Here is a 21,233-nt window from a genome sequence, read left to right on the forward strand (position 1 = left end):
CTGTCATAGGGCAAGAGGGAGAGTACACCCAGGACAGGCCACTAACCTGTTGGAGGGTTAACACAAAGACTGTTAACCCTCCAACACTCGCATTAACACCTATTGTCAATTCAGAGTCACCAATTAACCTAAACCCATGCATGTCTTTGCACTGTGGGAGGAAGTTAGAATACCTGCAGAAGAACCCAGAGAACCCACACAGACAACGAGAACATCCAACTCCACACAGAAAGGCCGCCGGGCTGGATTCAACCCAGAACCTCTTTCACCAAACATTAAACAGAAACAGACAAATAATTAGTAAATCTTCTTGAAAAATGCCAAGAACTACAACATTTTCTTTTAAAAACTCTTTATTTCTATATACAATCAGTGAGAGCCACAAACTCAACCCTTCTGTGACCAGGGAGCACCTGGAGCTCTGGAAAACTGGTTACTGAGCACGATCAAAGCGTGACAGTGGTACAGCTGTTGGAACAACACCTTTAGGATCAGGTTGTTGTTCTTGTAAAAGATATGAAGCAGCTTGTTCTGCATTTCTCCTCCACCTGCACATGAGTAGCACAGGCGAAGGAGAGGAACGCAGGTCTATCGGTGCTACAGACGACGTCCTACTATAAGCCACACTGTAAATTGTCCAAAAACCCCACAAGGCCAAAATATGACGACAGCTTTACGCACGTACAGACACTGATGCACAGAGATACGAATAATGGAACAAGTCACAACACCCAATTTCATCACCAGACAATCACCACGATCCACAAAACACGATCTAAGAAACACACAAACTATAAAGTTATCACAGCTGTAACATGTTTGCTCATCTACCGCTTTTTACTTGTACCTTTTCTTTCATCCAACAATGTAGAAAACAGAAAAAAAATAAATCATTAAGACTGCGCAAATGTTTATTTGGCTAAACTTGGGATGTTGGCACGATTGTGAAAGTCGGCTCTGTTGTGAATCAACATTGCATAAACACAGAAAAGGCAACGTTTGGTCTCCCAATACTACAAAGAGTATTTTCAAAGGATTTTTGGACGTTCACTGGATTGAGTCTCCTGACCTTTTCTTTTATACATCTATAAAACAAAATTTATTGTCAGTCAGGTGTCGATAACAGCGCGTTACTGAGTGGCGGGATGCTTACTATTAAAGAGTCTCTCCTTATCAGCAGGATGTGAAATAAAAAATAAATATTCATAAATCATTTGAGTTTTTAAACAGGATTGCAGTAATGGAATTACTAGAACTATACACAATTTCAAGTCATGCTTTTAAAACAAAATAAGACAACGACGTACCGTGGAAAGCAAGAGTCTCGCTGCAAACGAGAAACTCCTCAACATGCAATTAATTCAGTACGAAAACCCTCAGATTCGATGGATGTAAATCATCGGGTACATTTCAGTTGGATCTAGTTTAGTGTGTAACAGACAGCGGCAGAATGGAAATCACAGTTTCACAGGATGCAAGACCTTTAAAAAGAGAAAAATAAAAATCACAAAACAGGGACAAAGTCTTTATCAAATAGTAGTCAGCTTTCTTCTTTTCACCCTCCACTCTTTCCGTTCATCCATTTCCGACTCACGCCTGGCACGAGCACATTCATCTTTGTGATTTCAGTGATAGGACTCTAATGGCACTACACAAGCTGTTTGTGGCCATGCAGAAACAATTAGGAAACAGACATCTCCGGATGAATCTAAAGCGAAGGTAGTGTTCATTCAAGACTCAAGCACAAAGCTCAACGGCTCTCAACTCAACCCCATCTTTATCCTCTGGGTCGCGTTGGTAGTGAGGGGCAGATTAAGGCCATGTGCATTCAAGCTTTTCAGCCCTGTCCTGTTGGCTTTTGAGTGCTTTTTTGAGGTACCTGATAAGTCAGATCCTCAGTGGGTGTGGCAAGTTCAGTGGAGGTTTTGGGTCTATCGTATGCAGTGCTCCCTGACTGGCCACTGTCTGTCCACGGATGCAGTGAGCCGGGCCTGGTGCCCATGAAATTACACAAAGTCGAGGGCTGCTTCAAACCCATGTCAACCACAATGGGCGTAGCGTATTCAGATCCTGAAGATGGCAGGGGTTCGGCGTAGGCGTGGCATAAACCTGAAGAGATGGGGGCGTCATACAGGTCTGGATCAGAGTATCTTGGGGAAGGCCCATCATCTGGTTTAAAGGTTGACCTTGCTCCTAATGTTGTTACGCCACTTACGAGTGGTTGGGCATATTCTGAAAGGAAAGTGTACAGTAAAGAAATATTAAAAATCAAGGGCATCATACAGATACCAGGTTACTTCTTGAAATTGCTCCCAAATTCTCTAGAATGCTAAGCAACTAAGGAAACCGATTAACAATTGAATTTCTATGTTACAAAAGCCTTTAACTTTCTAATTTTATAGAAGCAATCTGCAGCTGCACAGAGGTTTGTAGCAGCAATCCAGGATGTGGGAAATCAAACCGCTAACCCTGCAATTAGTGGAACTAATTGAATATCTAATCTCTTCAAAACTTAACTCTGCCCTGAAGTGGGAAAAACTGGTATATATAAAAGTATGTTATTCAATCCTTTTTTTTTTGTTTTAGCCAAATACTCTACAGAAAGAACAAAACCAACATTTAACTGATAAAAATAGTTTAGACATGTTAAGAAGTGTGATTTATTTAGAGGACATCAGATAAATACCACTCAGATATTGAATGTGTGCTACAGACAGGAAGTGAAAGTCTTTGATTCTGGATTTGTGTGAAAAAGAAAACACTAGATAGAAACACATTTTACAGTGTTGTGAATAAATATTTGCCCCCTTCCCAATTTGTTATTTTTTTGCATATTTGTCACACTTAATTGGTTCAGATCAAACCAATTTTAACACAAGTAAGCACAAAATTTTGAGTTTTTAAATTATATCATTTATTAAGGGGGGTAAAATACTATTTCTCCCACTTAACTGTGATTAATGACATTTTTTGGAAACCTGTGGAAAATGTCACTCTCCACAACCAGACCTGATTAAGACCTGTTGAATCAAGAAATCACTCAAACAGAACCTGTTGTACCTTTCGAACCTGAAGCAGGCTAAGAGATCTCAAAAAGCAACACATCATGCTACAAGCTAAAGAAACAGCTGTGAAACAAAGTCACTGACAACTATCAGTCTGGAGCTAAAGTAGAAAAGGGCTAGAAAAGCATTTCTAAGGTTCCAGTGAACCACACAATCCACAATAGGAGAAATTTCAACAAAACTTTGCACATCGACAACTCATCCAGGTCACAAAAGACCCCAGAACAACATCAAACCAAGAGTCAAACATGGTGGTGGTAGTGTCATGGACTAGGGCTGCTTCAGGATAACTTAACTGCAGTCATTGGTGGAATCCTGAATTCTGTTTTTTTCCGGAAGTCCTTGAAGCTCACGCACACCTGGGTTACGCAGCAGGACAATGAGAAGACCTTAAACAAGCTGTTCATGCTGGGAAAAGCTTCCAATGTGTCTAAATTAAAACAATTCTGCAAAGAAGAGCCGTCCTAAATTCCTCTGCAGTGATGTCAAAGATTAGTCGTTATGTTACTGCAAACATTTGGTTATAGTTTTTGCTGCCAAGGGTGGCACAACCTGTTATTAGGTTTAGGGGGCAATTACATTTTCGCGCAGGGCCAGGTAGGTCTGAATCACTTTTTCCCCCTCAATAAACGAAATCATCATTTAAAATCCGCACTGTGTGTTTAGTCTGGTTTTCTTTGTCTAAGATTAAAATTAGTTTCATGATCTGAAATGTATAAGTGTAACAAATATGCATAAAAACAATATTTAAAAAAAGAAATCAGGGTGGCTGCAGATGCATTTTTCCAACACTGCATGTCAATAAATACAAACCTAATTCGACAAAATTAGCACTGTACTAAGAACGCCTGGTTACTTCAGCAGCTACTGCAGGCGACAGCATTTACCTGCAGGTTCAGCATGTAGCCCTGGTACGACACCCCTCCCCGTTAGCCGGCTGACTTCACTGCTGCTGTATCGCACCGAATCCTCCGTCTCCACCATCTTGGAGGGCAGTAGCTGCTTCATGCTTTTCCACCAGTCTGCTACAGATGCACAGAGGTGCAACAGTAAGTCCACAAAACACATCCAGGCAAACTGAGCTGTCCTGCACGGCGATGACGTACCTGTGCTATCCAAGTGAGGAAGATCATACGTTCCCTCAGAAGTCTTTTTCCTGCCAGAGACGAGTAAAGTCAAAAGGGCAAAAAAAAAAAAAAAAAAACCCAACCCCCCCCCCCCAAAAACAAACACACACAAAAACACGAAGAAAGAAGATGAATACCTGTTCTTCCAGTGGCAAGCACAGCACACAATCAGTATGAGAGTCACGACCATGACCAACACGGGAACCAGGACTGCTGCCAGAGTCACATCTAAAAGGGGGGGGGGATGCACAAAGTTATTATAATATAAAATACTTTTTTTAAGTGTTGTTGTCAAAAACTGCACGCACCTTTACCAGTGTGGGGAGGCATGGTGGTGTTTCTTATGTTTGGGGTAGGTGTTGTTTGGCCAAGGTGAGGTGGATGTTTTGTGCCGCCAGGAGTACGACGGGGAGGGGACATCCTTGGCCTCAAATCTGTCGTGCGCCTTTCTGCAAATAAATGAATACAAATGTACTTCCAGTACGGTGCTAATGTCTCAAGCCACCCTGCAGTTCTTTATTTGTTGCTGGGAAAATGGAAACATTTTTTTCTAGCAAGTTAATGAAATGTGGAAATATTCAATGGAAATCCACAGTTGGTACAATTCTAACGGGCTTGAAAGTCAACATTTGGTATGACCACCTTTATTCTTCAACACAGCCTGAACTCTACTAGGCAGCATTTGTATAATCTATTTAAGCAGCCTTCAGGAATAGCTGTCCATCTTAAAAGACATTCAAACCTCTTCTTTGGATGTTGGCTGCCTTTTGTTCTGTTCCATCAAGATGATTCAACACTCCTTCAGTAATGAGATCCAAGCCCTGGGAGGTCAATTCATGACTTAGGGGTGTTCCATTGTGTTTTTTTCCCCCCATTCAGATATGTTTTTACTGCACCAACTTTGACAACACCTCTAGCTGAAATACAGCCCCAAACCATGAAAGCAGCTCCACCATGTTTTACATGTAAAATGGTCACTGCTGTTTGACCTCCCCTTCCACTGATTTTTTAGTTTTCTTATTCTGTAATTTGGCATCTCTTTTCTCCATGTTTCCTTTCCTTAAGACTTCAGGTTTCGGGCCAACCACTCTTCCTCTGAAACCATCTAGTAACTAGTAACAAAGATTTTAAATTTAAATCTAAATTGAAAATTGGCTCTTTGGTTAGTTTGAGACAATTATAGTTCATCCGAGTTTGGTGTCGTTTTTTTTTTTGCTTAAATTATTCATATGACAGTATTAAGTAGTTGAATAATAATCAGGTACAAGAAAAACTTTGGAGAGAAAGCCTAGCAAAATATAAAGAAATGAGTGGTGTCTCGAAACGTTTGCACAATACATACATCTGTGTTGATCAGCTCACTTTGCTGATCTGCCAGTAAACACCCCATTTACCTGAAGGAACTTGGCAGCCAAGCAGCTCCAACTTGAGTGCAATTCTCTTGTACCACGAGATGGGATTGATCCTCACAAACCGGGCCACGATTGGTGGAATGAAGTTATTCCTCACCTCGTCTCCGTAGTTGTTGTTGCCTTGAAAAATCTAACACAAAATAATAGCAAGCTCTCTTATTTGTGTCAGAGGTTTGAACCCAAGTGTAGTAACAGCTGCAGGAACAATTCAGTTTGAGGACAAATGCACTATAAGCTGATTACTTTCCAACTTGGCAAGCTAATAATTACTTTCCTCCACACAATATGAGACTGAGAATCCCAGTAGAAAGGAACTGATAGACAGCAGTTTCAGCCCAAGAACTCTGCCACTAAATCCATATCCATCCATTATTAATGCCCGAGTGTCCAGACTTGTCTACCACAGCACTTAACTCAAACCACTGACTGCTCCAATTTCCTGCCATAAACATCTCTTAGTCAATAGTAGCTGCTCTGGTAACAATCCATATTAGTGTCTCTGCAGACTTCTAAAGTGATATTTTGGTCCATCTGCACCAATTGGAAGAAGGGGGTTACGTCATTTTGCTTTGCACTCTTTTTGTTTTTGTAACTGTTGAGCGAGCAGGGTTTATTGATTACCTTGTTTTGTACAGAATTTGATTCTTTGTAGCCGGACCACTGCTTGCCGTCGTTACTGTACAGGACCCGGTATGCTGAAACGTAGCACTTTTCCTCGCTGAGGGTAGAACCAGTGGTGATGATTCCTGGACGCATGCACAGAGAGAGGAAACAGGAAGATGTCGTACAGCTGACTCGACTGAAAGCTCAGGACTGCGGCTGTGTCCAGAATCACTCCCCATTTACTACATCCTGTATTTACCGCCTGCCGTTTTTATCAGAGATGAGAAGAGATACTGAGTTCTATGGAAACCACAGTCTTGCATCAGGCATTCTCAAGCGCCACATGCAGTAAATGGTTTACATGGAATGCATTTGTTGTGAAGCTTGAGCTCTGGTATCTCTTAAATCTGTTTTGATGCAATCATCATCTCAGCTTTGATCAAGTCTTTGCCTCTGTTGTAAATGAGATGGCGTACCTCCCCTCACTATATAGAAATTATATTATAACATAAGTAGTAAAAAGTCATGATATTGTAAAATTGTTTATTTCATTAATGTGCAAAAGGTTTATTTTATTTTACGTATATAGTGCCAAATCACCACAACACTTCCTCAAGGCACTTTATATTGTAAGGTGAAAACCGTACAATAATAAAGAGAAAGCCCAACAACCAGACGATCCCCTTTGCGTTAGCGCTTTGCAACAGTGGGGAGGAAAAACTCCCTTTTTACAGGAAGAACCCAGCGGCAGATTTAGGCTCAGGGAAGGGCAGCCGTTTGCTACGACCAGTTTGAATTCTATTTTTGATATATATTTTTTTTTAAATATTTTTTTGTGGCCTGCCAGTGGTGCAACTGCCCCGCCCCTTTTATAGAGGCTCTGAAGTAAGCAACTTCCTTCTGAATTGAAAACAACAATAATGACTCATAACACAAATGTCTGGAAGGGGCTATAATTGTGCCCATGGCATGCACACTACATATACACAGAAATGTTCAAACATTTTCCTAAAATACTGATGAGGAAGCTCTGAGTGGTATCTGAATGTCCATATAGGCATTCAAAGCTGTATATGTACATATGCATGTGAGTGTATGTACATATGTGTTAGGGCTGTTCGATATATATCGGATGACAATATAAAAACGTCTATCGTATCATTTGCTATCGTTTGTTTCGTGGTGTCGCAAAATAAAGTTTCGGGCAATATTTTTTTCATGGTTTTGATGGTCACTGTAGTGGCTATATTAATTTCTTAAAGTTCTCTCTTTCTTTTATATTTAATATAACCACACTACAGACGGACAAGCGCCTGTTTTTATGCGTTGTGGTTAGCAACAACAACGGTAAAACCATCGCATGTCCGCTGGTTTATTTTCCACATAAACCTTTCACAATAAAGCTCAAGATCCTGTTGACACTTTTCAAAATAAACTGAATCACGTGAAAGAATCTGCAGAGTATTTACGGATGAGAAGCAAAAAAAAGAGCCACCAGGTGGTAAAAAATAAACCTTAGACTCAAACGTTAGAACAGGCTTTTCCCCACATCACGCCGTGTAATAAATACTCACAAAGAAAACGGCGGCCGTTACAACATATCTAAAAATGTATAGTTTCATGCATCGGTTAAAACATTAGACTCCAGGTACACAACGCCCAGCTGGAAACACTTCATGCAAGTCGAGCTGCCCGAGATTTACAGAATTTATAGAAAATGTTACATTTTTGTGATTTATATCGTTATCGGGACGATAGAAGTCTTATATCGGGATATGAGATTTTGGTCATATCACACAGCCCTAATATGTGTACATGAATACATTAATACGTTCACTCTTTACATGTATATATCAATGGATAGGTATAAATGACCTGGTATGGGTATGTGATTTGAAAGTAAGATATTATTGTGATCATTCACTAGACAGGAGGGGGAAGGATTGTATATGTTAATACTTCTTTCTACTCAAACATTAAATCTAAGTTACTTATATACATTTGATTAAAATAGTTGGTGTTTTATTTTGTTGAATGTCTGTATATGTCAACTGTAGTTTAGTCTGTTAAATGTTTGAAATAAACTGATCTAACTGATTTGTGATAATATTACAAAGCAACAATGCATATAAGAAAAGAGAAATTTACAGATATGTAACTCAAAAGCTGCCAAACTTTCTTAAACACTGAAGCCACTGCTCATAAAGGTTTGCAAACTTTATCAGCTCGCCTGAAGGTGACCTTGTTTTGTAAAGGTACAGATTAAGTATGTGGTCACAGTTTATCCTGAGGATGAGGTCAACGTTTGTGTAAAGGAAGGTGTCACAAGACAACGTCAGAGAATCACCAGCCAATCACTGAAGCCTGGTGAGATTTTACAGCTAAGCCTATAACCTAAATTAGAGACAGTGGCTATAATGTATGTGTTGTGTTTATTGAATGAACATAACTTTGTTATTAGAATTTTGTTTACCTGTGATCCGCTTCTCCTTCTTGAGATCTACCTGCAGCCACTGCTGCTGGTCACTCTGAGAAGAGGCCCATGGCAGTCCCTCCTTTTTGAGCCGTGCCCCTGACGGTGCCCACACACGAGTGCTCCAGTCCAACACAGACGAAGCACTGAGCTGAGTATAAGCAACGCCCCCAGATGCCAAACCCAGCGTTCCATAGCAGCCTGAAAGCACAAACAGACCCTTAGCTTCAGTAATAAGAACAGAAAATCTTTAAGAAATGAAATAAAGTTTGGGCTGCATTACATTAAAAGGTAACCTTCAAGATTTACATCCTAGTTGATAATGCCTGTAGCAACAGAAATTCCAGGGGAACGTCCCCCAAAATATTTGGATGTCCAGTCTCTGACATAAGATTTGGAGCCCTGTAGAATTTTCCAGCTCGGACATTGATATTTTCTTTACAGACAATCACATTTTAAAAAGCCCCCTGACAAAATAATGCCATACAAGCACCTAAAAATACCCCTACCAAAATAATGACAGTAAGGAAGTGAAATTCATCATAATTCTTTAAACAAGTGTCTCTTTCCCTTGTTTTTCCCCCGTTTGATAAACTGAGGATGTTTCTTAAGCAACCTATAAATCATTTAAGCAACTTACTTACAAATCAATTTTAAAATTGTATCTTGTATTTCTCACAAAAACATGTCATCGACAGCAAGTGAACAGAATCTGAAAATCATGTCCTTAATAGGAAAAACAATACAGCAAAGACCCTGGATGACTCACCGTTGGTCGTGAAGGTGAACAGGCTATCTGACCGAGTTCCTCTAAGGAGTAAGAAAGAAGATCCAGCAAATATTATGATTACCAAACTGTCAGAATCATTTATATTTGCATATATATTTAACCTTCTCTAGGACAGAGACCAAGTACATTTCGTTTAATAAGAGGAGCAAATAGAGAAGAAGAGCATGTGTGTACTGTGGTGAATCTCTTACACAGTGGAAGTGACATTGTTAGCCAGTGTGCCCTCATAGTGAGAGATGCCTTTGCTGTTGACCACACTGATATTCCCTCCTGCTGCATTGGACACCACACCTGCATGGATTGCTGCCACACACAGAGAGGAGGACTGTGGAACGAAAGGAACAAAGGATTAAACTGATATATTCTTATCATTATGTCCTTTTGTTGTTACAAACCAGATCAGATTAACTAAAGAGTAAGTGAGTCAGATCTGACTCACCAAAATAAAAGCTACAACTAACATCTGAAATGTACTTTTCACGAGATTAAAAAAAAATTCTTGCTATTTGTAAATCACTCGAGGACATTTAAAGAGGTTGAAATTTGAATGAAAGTTAAACAGTGTCATCTCAGAGAGACTTTGTTTTCTACTATAACCACTTTAAATCACCTAAAAAGTCCACTTCTTTCACCTTATCAGACCTCGCAGGTCACAAGAGAAACATCCAGTCTTGAGGTTTCTGTTTTCTACCAGTCGTTCCTGTCTGCATGAATGCTGACCGCATGTTGTAGTCTTGTGACTTGTAGTCTGTTGGGCCATTGTCATTGATGTTGTTAATGTACGACTGGTCATATTAGTTTGCAAAGATTTTCAGCATAAAGTCTGAAAATCTTTGCTGTTCAGATGCACCCCGCCTCTTCCCCTGTGATAGCTGGGACAGGCTCCAGCCTCCCAGGATAGGCAGAGGATGGATTCCCCCCCCAAACAGAGGACCCACAAGTTGTTTCATCAATAGAAAAATGCTTGATTGAAAACCATATCTTTACTACCTCCCAAACACAGACTTTGAAGAGTTAAACTTTTTGGAATCATGAAGTTTTGGGAAAGGAAAGACAATCTGAGTAGTAGTGGCGTTCCTATGTGGCACACATGTGGTGCCATTACAAATTTGCTCCATTTTCAAGCTGCTGAGTGGAAACAGGCAGTACCGCTTTGCAGCATAATCGCTTAACCTTCAAACCGAGGGAGATAAAGGCTGATGAGTCAGGATGATGTCACTTCTGTGCACAGAGGATAATAAGTGGCAATGAAGGTAATGATTCCCTCCCAGCTGCATTCCTGTCAAAACCTGGTGCCACATCACTGAGAAACTGACAAAACCTGATCCCGCTCTGGCCACAAGCTCCTTCCGATGAGCAGCTGGTGGTGCGAGGGGGAAAATCGTCTTACGGGAAAGACCCACGCTGGCATTGTGGGGGAGGGGGGGGGGGGGAATAGTGACAAGCCCACGCATGTATTCACAAACACACGTAGCAGTTAGAGGCTGCCACAAGCAATCAACACTTTCCGTGTGACTCTTAAACTTCCCCAAAAACACATACCGCATCCTTAAGAGAGCCAGCCAAAACCCCTAACACAAACACAAAGTAATGCTCCAAACCACAGTGCCCTGCCTCCAGCAGAGGAAACCACGCTAACACGTGTTATAAGTGGGAGATGGGAATTTTAATAAATAAATAAATACCAGAACATGGATCACCGAATAAATCTGTGAAGTAAAATTATTAAAAAAAACTAAAGTCAGCTGCAGGATTATGATCTGGGTGTAGAAACTGATCCTTGTGAGAGACGCACACACACTCACCATCATATTCCACACTCCCAAAGACACAATCATGAATGAATCACATGCACACAAGCAAAAGCGGCTCAGGCATGCACATACACAAAGGGTTTCTCCAACCTCTAATCACACTGATTCACTCTTCAGGCTTTTTGCTCTCCAAACACAAACACACACACACACACACACACACCCCTCCCCTGCAGCTGGACTGGATTACAAGGTTATTATTTTCAGCCAAACTATTATCTCACCTCCCTTTCACCCGCTGACCCTGCCCCTCCTCTGTTCCTGTGGGGCGCCTCGTTCCCTGAAGCACAACCCCACGCTCCTCCCTATCCTCCCGTCAGCCAGCAGCACCACTCCCTCTCTCGCTCCCTTCCTCCCTTCGCTCCTTATGAGACATCCTCAAGCTCTAAACATGAGGTCATCAACCAGAGACTTAGTGTCCGTGACCTCACACGCAGCGGGAGTGCTGTGAGGTCATCAATCCAAGACACGTTTGAGCCACCGCTCCTTTCGCCTCCTTCACAAAGATAACTTGTAGCTAAGAAAACATAAATAAAAGCGATGCACGTGTATGTCTGTGCATAGACGGGGCGTGTACCCACCTCTCTGTAACCATTGGGTATAGTTCCAGAAATCTCCTCTGTAGATGTCAAGCAGCCTGCCGGACAGTACTTCCTAAAAAGAGAGCGGCACGTTCACAGTTCATATCCACCAGTATAATCAGTGCGCCGACATGCACAAAAAGCAAACTCTGTTTACCTGTACTCTGCCTCGGTGAAGTTCATTCCCTTGTCCACGCAGGTGATTAGATCTGCAAAGGCAAATAAACAGCATCAGAACTGGTCTCTGCATGTTCTTGATAAAGTATCACCCACTTTTATTTTCTTCTTAAATCCACCCTTTCAGTTTCGTTACCTTTTGAACCGTTTACCATATCCAGCTAATCATCATCGTAATTGCTGATTAATGTTAAACATACATTTCGACAAATCCAACGTTCTGACTAAATTTGGCCTCACGGTGACAGTGAGCGAATCATAAGCCCCACTGGGATTCCTCGGAGTGCCACGAGGGTGGGTACATTAAACATTAAACAGCTGTGAAGCAAAGTGGTGAGATGGACCATTCAACAGAGTGCACCGCTGCTAGAATGGCTAAAAGCAACCATCCAGAGCACTCAGGTTGAAATGTTTTTTTATTTATTTTGTGTTGTTCAAGCGAGCAGATGTTCAGTTCACTCTCACTGGATCACAGCAGACAAATAAACACAGCAAAGTAATTGCATTAAGTAGCTGGAATCAGTTCATTTTGGAGCAATTTTGGTTGTTTTTCACATCCAGGTCGAACACGTTAAAGTCATCCAGTGAAGGATGTGTGTTATTGGAGAGGTATGTCAGTTGGGTGTGGACGTGAAGTCCAACAGGATGATGTGGGCTACTAAGAAGTGTAAATAAACCTCGTGGAGATGGTCAGTGTGTGGGAGTCTTCACCACATTACAAAGAGAAAAATAAAACCCTTTATCTGGCAGACCAACCAATGAGTCAAAAAAATGACAAACACCCCCAATCACCATGGTTACTCAGTTACTTAGCTGTGCAAACTGTCCACCCACGCTCATCTGCATGCATCAGTTACAAGACGACATCACGCACATCAGCGCCTTTGTGGAAAAAGTGGCTGGGCGCACTGATGGCCTTGTTTGCCTTGCAGTGATTCAGTCGAGCTGAGATAACCGCCAAGACAAAAATATTACTGCATCGCACACACGTCACTGCTGCGGCTTTCTTCTTGTGGCTCCAATTATCCATTTATCTCCAAAGCATCCACATGACGAGGCACGTCTTCAGAAACAAGGGAGATGCTTACTAAGGAAATAAATCTCTAATTTTAAATCCTTGGTAATTAAGCTAACGTACAGCTTTGTCCCCATTGTCCCTGTGCAGAACTCTAACATGAGTGCCTTGGATCGAGCTGCCACCGGCTGTTTCTCGTGTCCGTTACAATTCATCTAATCCTGCAACCTCACTACTGTGTAATATATCACAGTTGAGCTCAATTAGGACTTTCTCACAGGATGCAAGTCTTACAATAAAACCACAAACCATGAATATTTTTTCAATTACTCTCACTTCCTTTTACCCCTCAGTGCCATTGTGGCTTCACTGTGGCTTTGCCCCTTTTCCACTTCCCAAAAAGTCTGGATTTTCCTTCACCCCCTCCCTGCTACTTTCATTAACTACACTCAGCTTTAACCATCACAGCCCAGTGGGAACACATCCAGTAAGAAAACAGTAGATTTACTTTTTTCCCCCCCAGTCATGGCATGCTGCTAATTTTCAATCTGACTAAACCCAAAATTGTGCACATTCAGTGGTTAGCATCTGCTCATGCCACCCCTCGCTGTTCTCGCATTTATGTAAGAAAAACAGCCATCTGAAACGATGCCCACTAGCATGATCACCCTGCACATACTGCAGCTGGAATTCCAGACAGCCACAGCAGAGCAGCTCCTTATCTTTGCTGCATGTTTAAATTCGTATTCAGCGGTGAGCAAACACCACATCGTAAAAAGCCTCTCATGTGGCCTCGAGCGCCGTCGCCACAGAAGTGAACACACAGTTCTCTATTCAACTCCCACCTTTCTTTTTTTGTGTGGTCTTTTTATCACCATGGATATCGTTTGCATATAGGATAATGAGGCATGCATGTCATCTACATTGGTCCTGATCATAAAAACATTCAACATACATATAACACTGTCAGTATGAGAACATATTAGCCGGTGTGTGAGAAGGGGCATTTTGCACAAACACACAAATATTTAGAACCATTTTCTTTTTAAACTGGGGGGAAAAAAGCCAAAGGATCTAAATCGAGCAATCACATGAAAGGATGTTCTGCAGCCTCTAATTGACTAACTTGTTGCAACTAATATATGATATTAAATATCCAGGCAATACAAAAGCACTAGTTTTCAAATATGACTTAGAGTGACACTGTTTTTAAGCACAGTGGACATTGAAGAAGGGTTATTTCCCAGAAACTAGCACCAAGAATGTGCACAATGGCCAAATATCTATTTATTAGCATGCGCGTGCTTTCAACTCCATTACATCAGTTTGTTATTTACCAAATGGAATTCTTTAAGAGGCAGATGATTAAATTAGCAAAATAAAATGACGAGTCACCCTCCCTGCCCAGCCCCATTAAAGATTCTCTTGGTTCCAAGTGTTTGGACACATCTGAATTGGCCCAGTGGAAAAACTGCATGCACAATCCTCAAAAAGATGTTTAAGGCAGCCATAGAAAGTCAGACCTGTTCCAACTTTACCCATTAGAAACAGAAAACTTAGACAGTCCCATCTAGAGGTTGCAGTGTTGGCCAATTAGGTGTTAGGTGTATCACTTTTGCCCGGACTGATCGACTGACGTTTTCATCCACTAACACCGGCAGGATTTTTGACAAACATAGAGAAAACTGGATGATCCAACAGGAGGGAGATCTGCAGTTCTTACACACCAACAGTAACAGGTTGCCAGCTTTTAGACAAACCCATGTGTTACTGATCTGCGTGCAAGACTTTTCCAGAACACCCAGATTACTTCAGAGCTGTTAAAATAATGTGAAGGTGCAGAACGAAATAGCTGTGATTAACCCAAACTCACAATCGCTGAATCAAGTCTTATTCCCCCACCCCCGGGGCCGAAGCAGACGTGCACACAAGCTCAAACTTGAGATTTCTGAACCACACGACTGTTACTGCAGGCTGGGATGATAAGAAGACAATGAGAGACTTCGGCGTGGGTGAGCTGAGAGTCTGCCGTTACCTGCGTGTTCAGTGGTGGAGTAGGACAGGTAGAAACCGCGTCCAGTATGGTGGGTCCCACTCATGAACTGCACAGTGGCCTGGTTGCCAGTGGAATTGAACAGATGTTCAACCTTCAGACCCAACCCGCAGAGCTTCACTGTTAAGCAGAACAGGGAAACAAAGAGGCTGGTCAGTTACACAAATTAATGCCCCAAAAAAACAAAACCACAAAAACAAGATTTCATCAGTTTCATTAAGTAAGATGGACTTGAGGAGTGTCTCGGATATATTCTGGGAAAATTCAATCTAATTTTCTTTCTCCAGGATTCACCAAGTTAAATGCAGGTCTTTATAAGACCCTTCTGATAAAGAGCAACCTAACACCTCCTTCATGGTCATAATGGCCTAAATTATAATATAAATATATAATAATAATAACAACAACATATATGATGCAGACTCGTCAGCCACAGACTGATATATTTGTTGAGATATTCATGTGCACCATCATGTATTATAATACACTTTCCAATGCTTTACATCCATACATAGCAATATTTTAGATTGATATAAGGCAACAGTGTTTCCAAAAACCTTGGGACAATGTCAATCTGGTTATTGAAAATTTTCACAATCAGGCAGCAGCTCATCCGGCTCAATTCACAGGTTATTGCACGTAAAATGACAAATGTGACCTTGACCGTGAGCGCAACATGTGCACATTTCACTAGAATTTGACCAATATTCTAGGAGGCATAAACTTGTTGCTGAGGCTGTGTGAGATGAAAGCAGAGTGCAGTATTTTGTAAATCATTTAAAGCCAACATTTGATTGGAAATAGCACAAAGACATAAGAAATGTTACAACTGATTATTTTAAGCATTTGTTACTTTAAATCTGATATAGCAACACAAACGTAACAACGCATTCAGACGGGGGGGACGAAAGATGGCTGGCTTTGGCAATGAAAACGAGTTTTGCTCAGTTTATACTAAATATAACACTTGTGATAATAGGCCAAAGTTTTCTTATTGCTCTGATAGCTTCTGATCTACCAAGGTTAGACGTCTGATGGTAAAAATATGAGAAACTCAATAATAAAAAGGCTCAGAGACGCTGCTGTGCATCTCTATTAGTAGTATGTATTAGCACCTCGTATTAGCAAAGACCAATGTTGGAAACAAACGCATGACCTTAGCAGGCTTTATATTCCCTAAGCATCATGCAATGACTCTGACTTTAGCGTATTAAACTGCCCAAAAACACCCATAGCTTAAAATAATCCACCCTTGGCTGAGATCAGGGCGAAATCTGCCTAATAACTTACAATGGCGAGGTTATAACAGTGAAAGACAATAGGTCCTCCAATTTCCTGACATTTAACTCCTTTAATGTAATAACCACATTTCTCCTGTGCCTATAAACAGATAATGTTCATTATCTGCTCATAAGACGCGTTTTCCAAGCTCATCTGAAAGAAGAGGCGTTTGCAGGCATTTCAAACGTCCGCACACAACATTGAAGTGAAAAGCCAGACATCATCAAGAAAAGGAAGACGCAACAGAATTAAGATAATGGGTTAATAACAATGACACAGTCTCTTCAGTAGTATGGCAGTTCATTATTTGTAAGAAGAGTGACAGAAGAAAGGAAAGCTAGAGAAAAATGATTAAACTGTGGGTACAGTCTCTCTCATCTTTGGACACCGGCCAATCATGACAGAGTGGGTGTGAATGTTGAACTGTCGATTTCAGAAAATTGTTAGACTCTGACACCCAATAGGCAGTGTTAGAATGACGCACAGAGAAGGGCTTTCCAAAGATCAGTCCAAAACCTGACAAAAACCTATCACAGACTGATCTGCTGCTTTATATAGAAACAAGCAGGATTCCCTTACTCTGTATTGTTTACTGCATGTTTATTTTTAACAACAACTTGGATTTGCCCTCTACAAAACATTAAGTCTAGTTTAACATCCGCCTGTCACCCTCACCAATCTCGCTCCTGTTTGGACCGATGCCGTTGTACAGGCGGAGGTAGTTGACCTGGCAGTCGCTGTCTTCTAAGTCCAATAAAGCAAAGAGAAAATGGATCCTCTTGTCATGCGGCACACTGATCTCCCACTCGCACACAGTGTTGTTCGGATACGTCCTTGGGTATCCCAGAGAGGACAGAGTCCCACTCTCGGGGCCAAGTACACTGGGGCCACAGCCATCACCTGTGGAACAACAAAAAAAAAACAGTTTGGGTTTCAAGAAACGCAAGAAAAAAAAAAGTGGGTGTGATTTACACCATCTAAAGTATAAAAGTAACACCACATCTCTTGGTTACTGGGCAAAAACTAGCTTTTGTTGAGTTTGTGTTCATGGTCACTGAGATCTTGTTGCAATAGAGGATATATTTACTCAGTTTCACTTAAAACAAGCAAAGATATGTAAGGTTTAATGTTTCCTTAAGCAATTAAATTGCAAAAACGTGACAACTGAGGTTTATTTTAAGTCAGTTCAACTTGCACTGTCCTGCTGAGTTACCCCGCAGTTCAAAATGATCCCCAATACAAGTATAAACAGGCAACGAGCTAGCAGCTTATTGCTTCACATCTGGCTGGGGCTTTACCTTTAGTCTGCTCAAACTGAATTAGCATTTTGAAAAAGTAAACAAAATAGTTGTTATACATAAAATGTTTATATCCATAGACCGTATATAAAAGATGGCTCTAACCACAATGACATCATAAACTGGTCAGAAAAGTTCTGATGCGATTCTCTGAATTTTATGGAGAGAATTTCTAGGAGCAGCCAAGTAGGGGAGTGGCTCGACTTTGCTGGTCTCAGGATTGCTCTCTTGACTTCGTCAGGTGATGCTCTCGACGTCACACTTGGGCGTTTTGCAGCGTGAAGCGGAAGAACTAAAGTAGTGTAGTAATGTAGATGTGACAGTAAAACTGTTGATTAGCTTGTCTGTCTACATTCCTACCTTGTGCTATGGACACAAGCAGTGGGTAGTGACTGAAACAATGACGTTGCATACAAGCAATGCAAATGAGCTTCCTCCAGAGGGTGTCTTTGAGAAAAAGGTGAAGAACTCGAGGCAAGCATCGCCTTTAAAAGGGGCTAACAATGACAATGCATGTGAACCCTGGAAAATGTCGAAAGCTGTCCTGTTCATCATATCGATAACACCATTATCTCATCAGGCAATCACATGACTGCAGCTCAATGCATTTAGACAGAGAAATTGTAAAGTTGACCAAGCTAAGAATCATAATGAGGAATTAACGTGATTTTAGGGACTTTAAACGTTCTTTTTGTTGCCCGATGGACTAGACTGAATTGAATATTTCAGAAACTTCTGATGTACTCTGATTTTCCTGAGATCCATTTCTTGGGAATATAGAGAATGACCCATAAAAGAGAAAATTATCCAGTGGGTGGCAGTTCTGTGGGCAAAAAATGCCCAGATGATGTCAGAGGCTTGACTTGACAGGAAGGCAAAAGTAATTCAAATAACCATTCATTACAACCAACGTGCACAGAAGAGCATCTCTGAATGCCTGATACATGAAACCTTGAAGTAGCGGGGCTACAGAAGCAGAAGACCACACTGGGTGCCACAGCTGTCAGCTAGGGGCAGGAAACTGAGGCTACAACTCACAGACCCACAAAATAATGCCTGGTCTGTTGAGTCTAGGAGGTAGGATCAGAATTTGGCTTAAACAATCAGGAAATAAATGATCCATCCTGCCTTGTATCAACAGTTCAGGCTGTTGGTGGTGGTGTAATGGTGTGGGGGATAGGTTTTTTTTTGTACACTGCCACCTCAGCACCAACCGAGCATCATGTACCTGAGTACTACCTTTGACATCAGTGACAGTGTAGCCATCTCCTGCAAGATAAACCACCATGTCGCAAAGCTCAAATCATCTCATACTGGACTCTATAACATGAGTTGACTGTGCTCAAACAGGCTGAACAGTTGATAGATCTCAATCATGTCAATATGGACCAAGATCCCTCAGGAATGCTTCCTTGGTTTAGCTATGCCATAAAGAATTAAGGCAGGGGTCCAATCGAGTACTTAGCAAGGTGTAGCTAAATGTTGTGGCTGGTGAGTGTATGTTGACCAATATGAACTAGTATCTTTCTTTCTTTTCTTTTTTTTTTTTAAGCAGAGCATAATACAGAAAAAGATGTTTGGGCTAATTTAGTGAGGGTGTCCTCACATAACCCAGCTTGCTTTCCAGAGCGACTGATTCCTGTTGTTTATAATGACCTTTGCGGCACATGCAGAAGTGTCCAGTGCTGCTGAGTCCAGCAGGGATTTCACTGTAAGTCGCCCACTAGCTTGTGAAACACTTATAGAATGACCAGTTTCTCACTTTAACATATCTGCCATACTTTATGCAAAATCTATACACAAGAAATTCAGATGTAATGACACTTGAACTTCTTACTTTTTGAAAACTTATAGCATTTGGTCAACAACAAAAACAAAGATTTTAATGCTGCCATACTTTTAATAACAGTGCCTGTTAAATTATGTAATCCAATGCAGTAATGGTGTTCAGTGAAGGGCTAAGTATTACTTCTTGTTTAGTTTTTATAGACAAAAAAAAAAAAAAATGTTGGCTGTTCTCCAGAGAACAACACATGAACCTGAAAGTTAACGATTACATGTAAGATGATTTAGAGACTTTTTCAAAAATTAAAAGCTGTGTTTCAACAGAGCGTGTGTGTGAGAGAGAAAGCAAAGCCTCAGAGTCTGTGGATGTTGTGTGTGGCTCTGAGATAACACTAAGCAGTCACGCTTCATGGTGCTAACTCGATGTTCTGTGGACCTGCAGTTACGTAAGAGCCTCTCAGTGGACATTATCCAGATGAACAGGACAAAAACAAAGCAGCTTCCCTCACCCTGACTCACAAAAGTTACCGAGCAACTGTATGGTGCTTAACAGGAGTGCAGATTACTTTCATAAAAGGAGAGCTCTCAGGCTCAAGAAACAATACTAAAAGCAAATGTCTATCATCACACCCATCTATTAATGTGAACGTACAGTTAACGTGAACTGCAAGTTATGACACACTATGTCCACGTGTTTACAGCATTACCCCCACTGCTACCCCACCCCCAATCTGAGGCCACCTGAGGACTGTTGACTTTAAAATAAAAAATATATATATATATATATATATATATATAATATAGCGCAGGTTAGCATCCTCCAACCAAAATATATTGTTACCCGGGGTTGTTATGCTAGCTTTAAAGTAAAAATTGGGCTACCTGAAAAAGGCAACAAGGCCACAAGCACCCAAACGTGCGGTCCTCTCGTAGAGACCTCAAAAACCAGACTCCATTAAAAAAGTCTGTCAATTTAAAGAGAACAGGGGCACCAGGAAAAGCACATAAGCAGCATACTGTTGCTTTCAACGTTAGCCAAAACATTTCATGCAGCACGTTAATTCGGTAAGCACCCGTTTTATAAGGCGGCAGTTATTTCCCAACAGTATCAGTTTTTGTAGGAACCGGTTTGCCTGGTTTTACTACAACCGTCTCACACCAAAAAAGAAAAACATCACGACGGGCGGTGGCGAGCTGTGCTCAATTCCACGTACACGCGCACACACACAGGGCCATGTAAGGTAGGTTTAAGTTTTGTTGACCATGACAACACACTTTAAACATCCCACGAAACATCGACACGTCTGTGTTTACACTTTAAATCGGCATGGCCGCGGGTTTCCGCGGTCACACACAGCTCGTCCAGTTGTCACTGCACTGCCGAGTGGTACAAACCTTTCTGCCCTCCACAGCTCTCCGTGGTGAGAATGATGAGTATCGACAAGACGAGAACCCCGGCCCCTGTCGGTCCCCTGCCCACCATTACCGCTCTGCCCATAGCAGCCTGCAGTCTGAATGCATAATGCTTGCTTCCTGGCCGGCTGATTCAACCTGTACCGTGGAAATAAAAAGAAAGGCAACCCTTCATCTCTTCGAGATACAGTCCGCGGGTGGTGTCTTCCTGAGGATTTTTTCTTTGCTTCTCTTTTCTTATCGCTCAATAGTCCAGTGGTTTGCGACAAACACACTATGGAGGTAAACGCTCCACACGCACACACACTTATCCAATCTGTGGAGCTACTTCCTCCACTCCACCGAG

The 21,233-nt window shown here is 41.4% G+C and overlaps 1 protein-coding gene across 4 annotated transcripts; it reads right to left on the bottom strand.

The window, feature by feature from the left end:
* Nucleotides 1-335: 335 nt before the first annotated feature.
* dcbld2 (discoidin, CUB and LCCL domain containing 2) lies at nt 336-21,233 on the bottom strand. 4 transcript variants are annotated; one of them, XM_080903946.1, is made up of 15 exons: nt 20,870-21,233; nt 17,067-17,291; nt 15,093-15,230; nt 12,023-12,074; nt 11,866-11,938; nt 9,662-9,795; nt 9,450-9,490; nt 8,681-8,881; nt 6,226-6,350; nt 5,587-5,734; nt 4,507-4,641; nt 4,330-4,420; nt 4,172-4,221; nt 3,953-4,090; nt 336-2,232 (listed from the first exon to the last, which is right to left on the bottom strand). In XM_080903946.1, exons 1-15 carry the CDS (start codon nt 20,970-20,972, stop codon nt 1,838-1,840), a joined length of 2,049 nt encoding a protein of 682 aa, XP_080760072.1. In that variant the 5' UTR covers nt 20,973-21,233; the 3' UTR covers nt 336-1,837. The 4 variants fall into 4 exon arrangements, with proteins under 4 accessions (XP_080760072.1, XP_080760071.1, XP_080760070.1 ...); XM_080903945.1 differs by having other exon boundaries at nt 3,953-4,087; nt 4,501-4,641; XM_080903944.1 differs by having other exon boundaries at nt 4,501-4,641.

The sequence above is a fragment of the Rhamphochromis sp. 'chilingali' genome (assembly GCF_963969265.1).
Source record: "Rhamphochromis sp. 'chilingali' genome assembly, chromosome: 14".
Classification (NCBI taxonomy): domain Eukaryota; kingdom Metazoa; phylum Chordata; class Actinopteri; order Cichliformes; family Cichlidae; genus Rhamphochromis; species Rhamphochromis sp. 'chilingali'.

Excerpts from the sequence above, each read along its gene's own strand:
- dcbld2 (XM_080903943.1), bottom strand. The coding sequence starts at position 20,972 with ATGGGCAGAGCGGTAATGGTGGGCAGGGGACCGACAGGGGCCGGGGTT. Across the intron at positions 6,351-8,680 it reads GAAGGAGAAGCGGATCACAG|GAATCATCACCACTGGTTCT; the intron begins GTAAACAAAATT and ends GCATGCGTCCAG. Across the intron at positions 4,642-5,586 it reads TGGCTGCCAAGTTCCTTCAG|AAAGGCGCACGACAGATTTG; the intron begins GTAAATGGGGTG and ends ATTTATTTGCAG.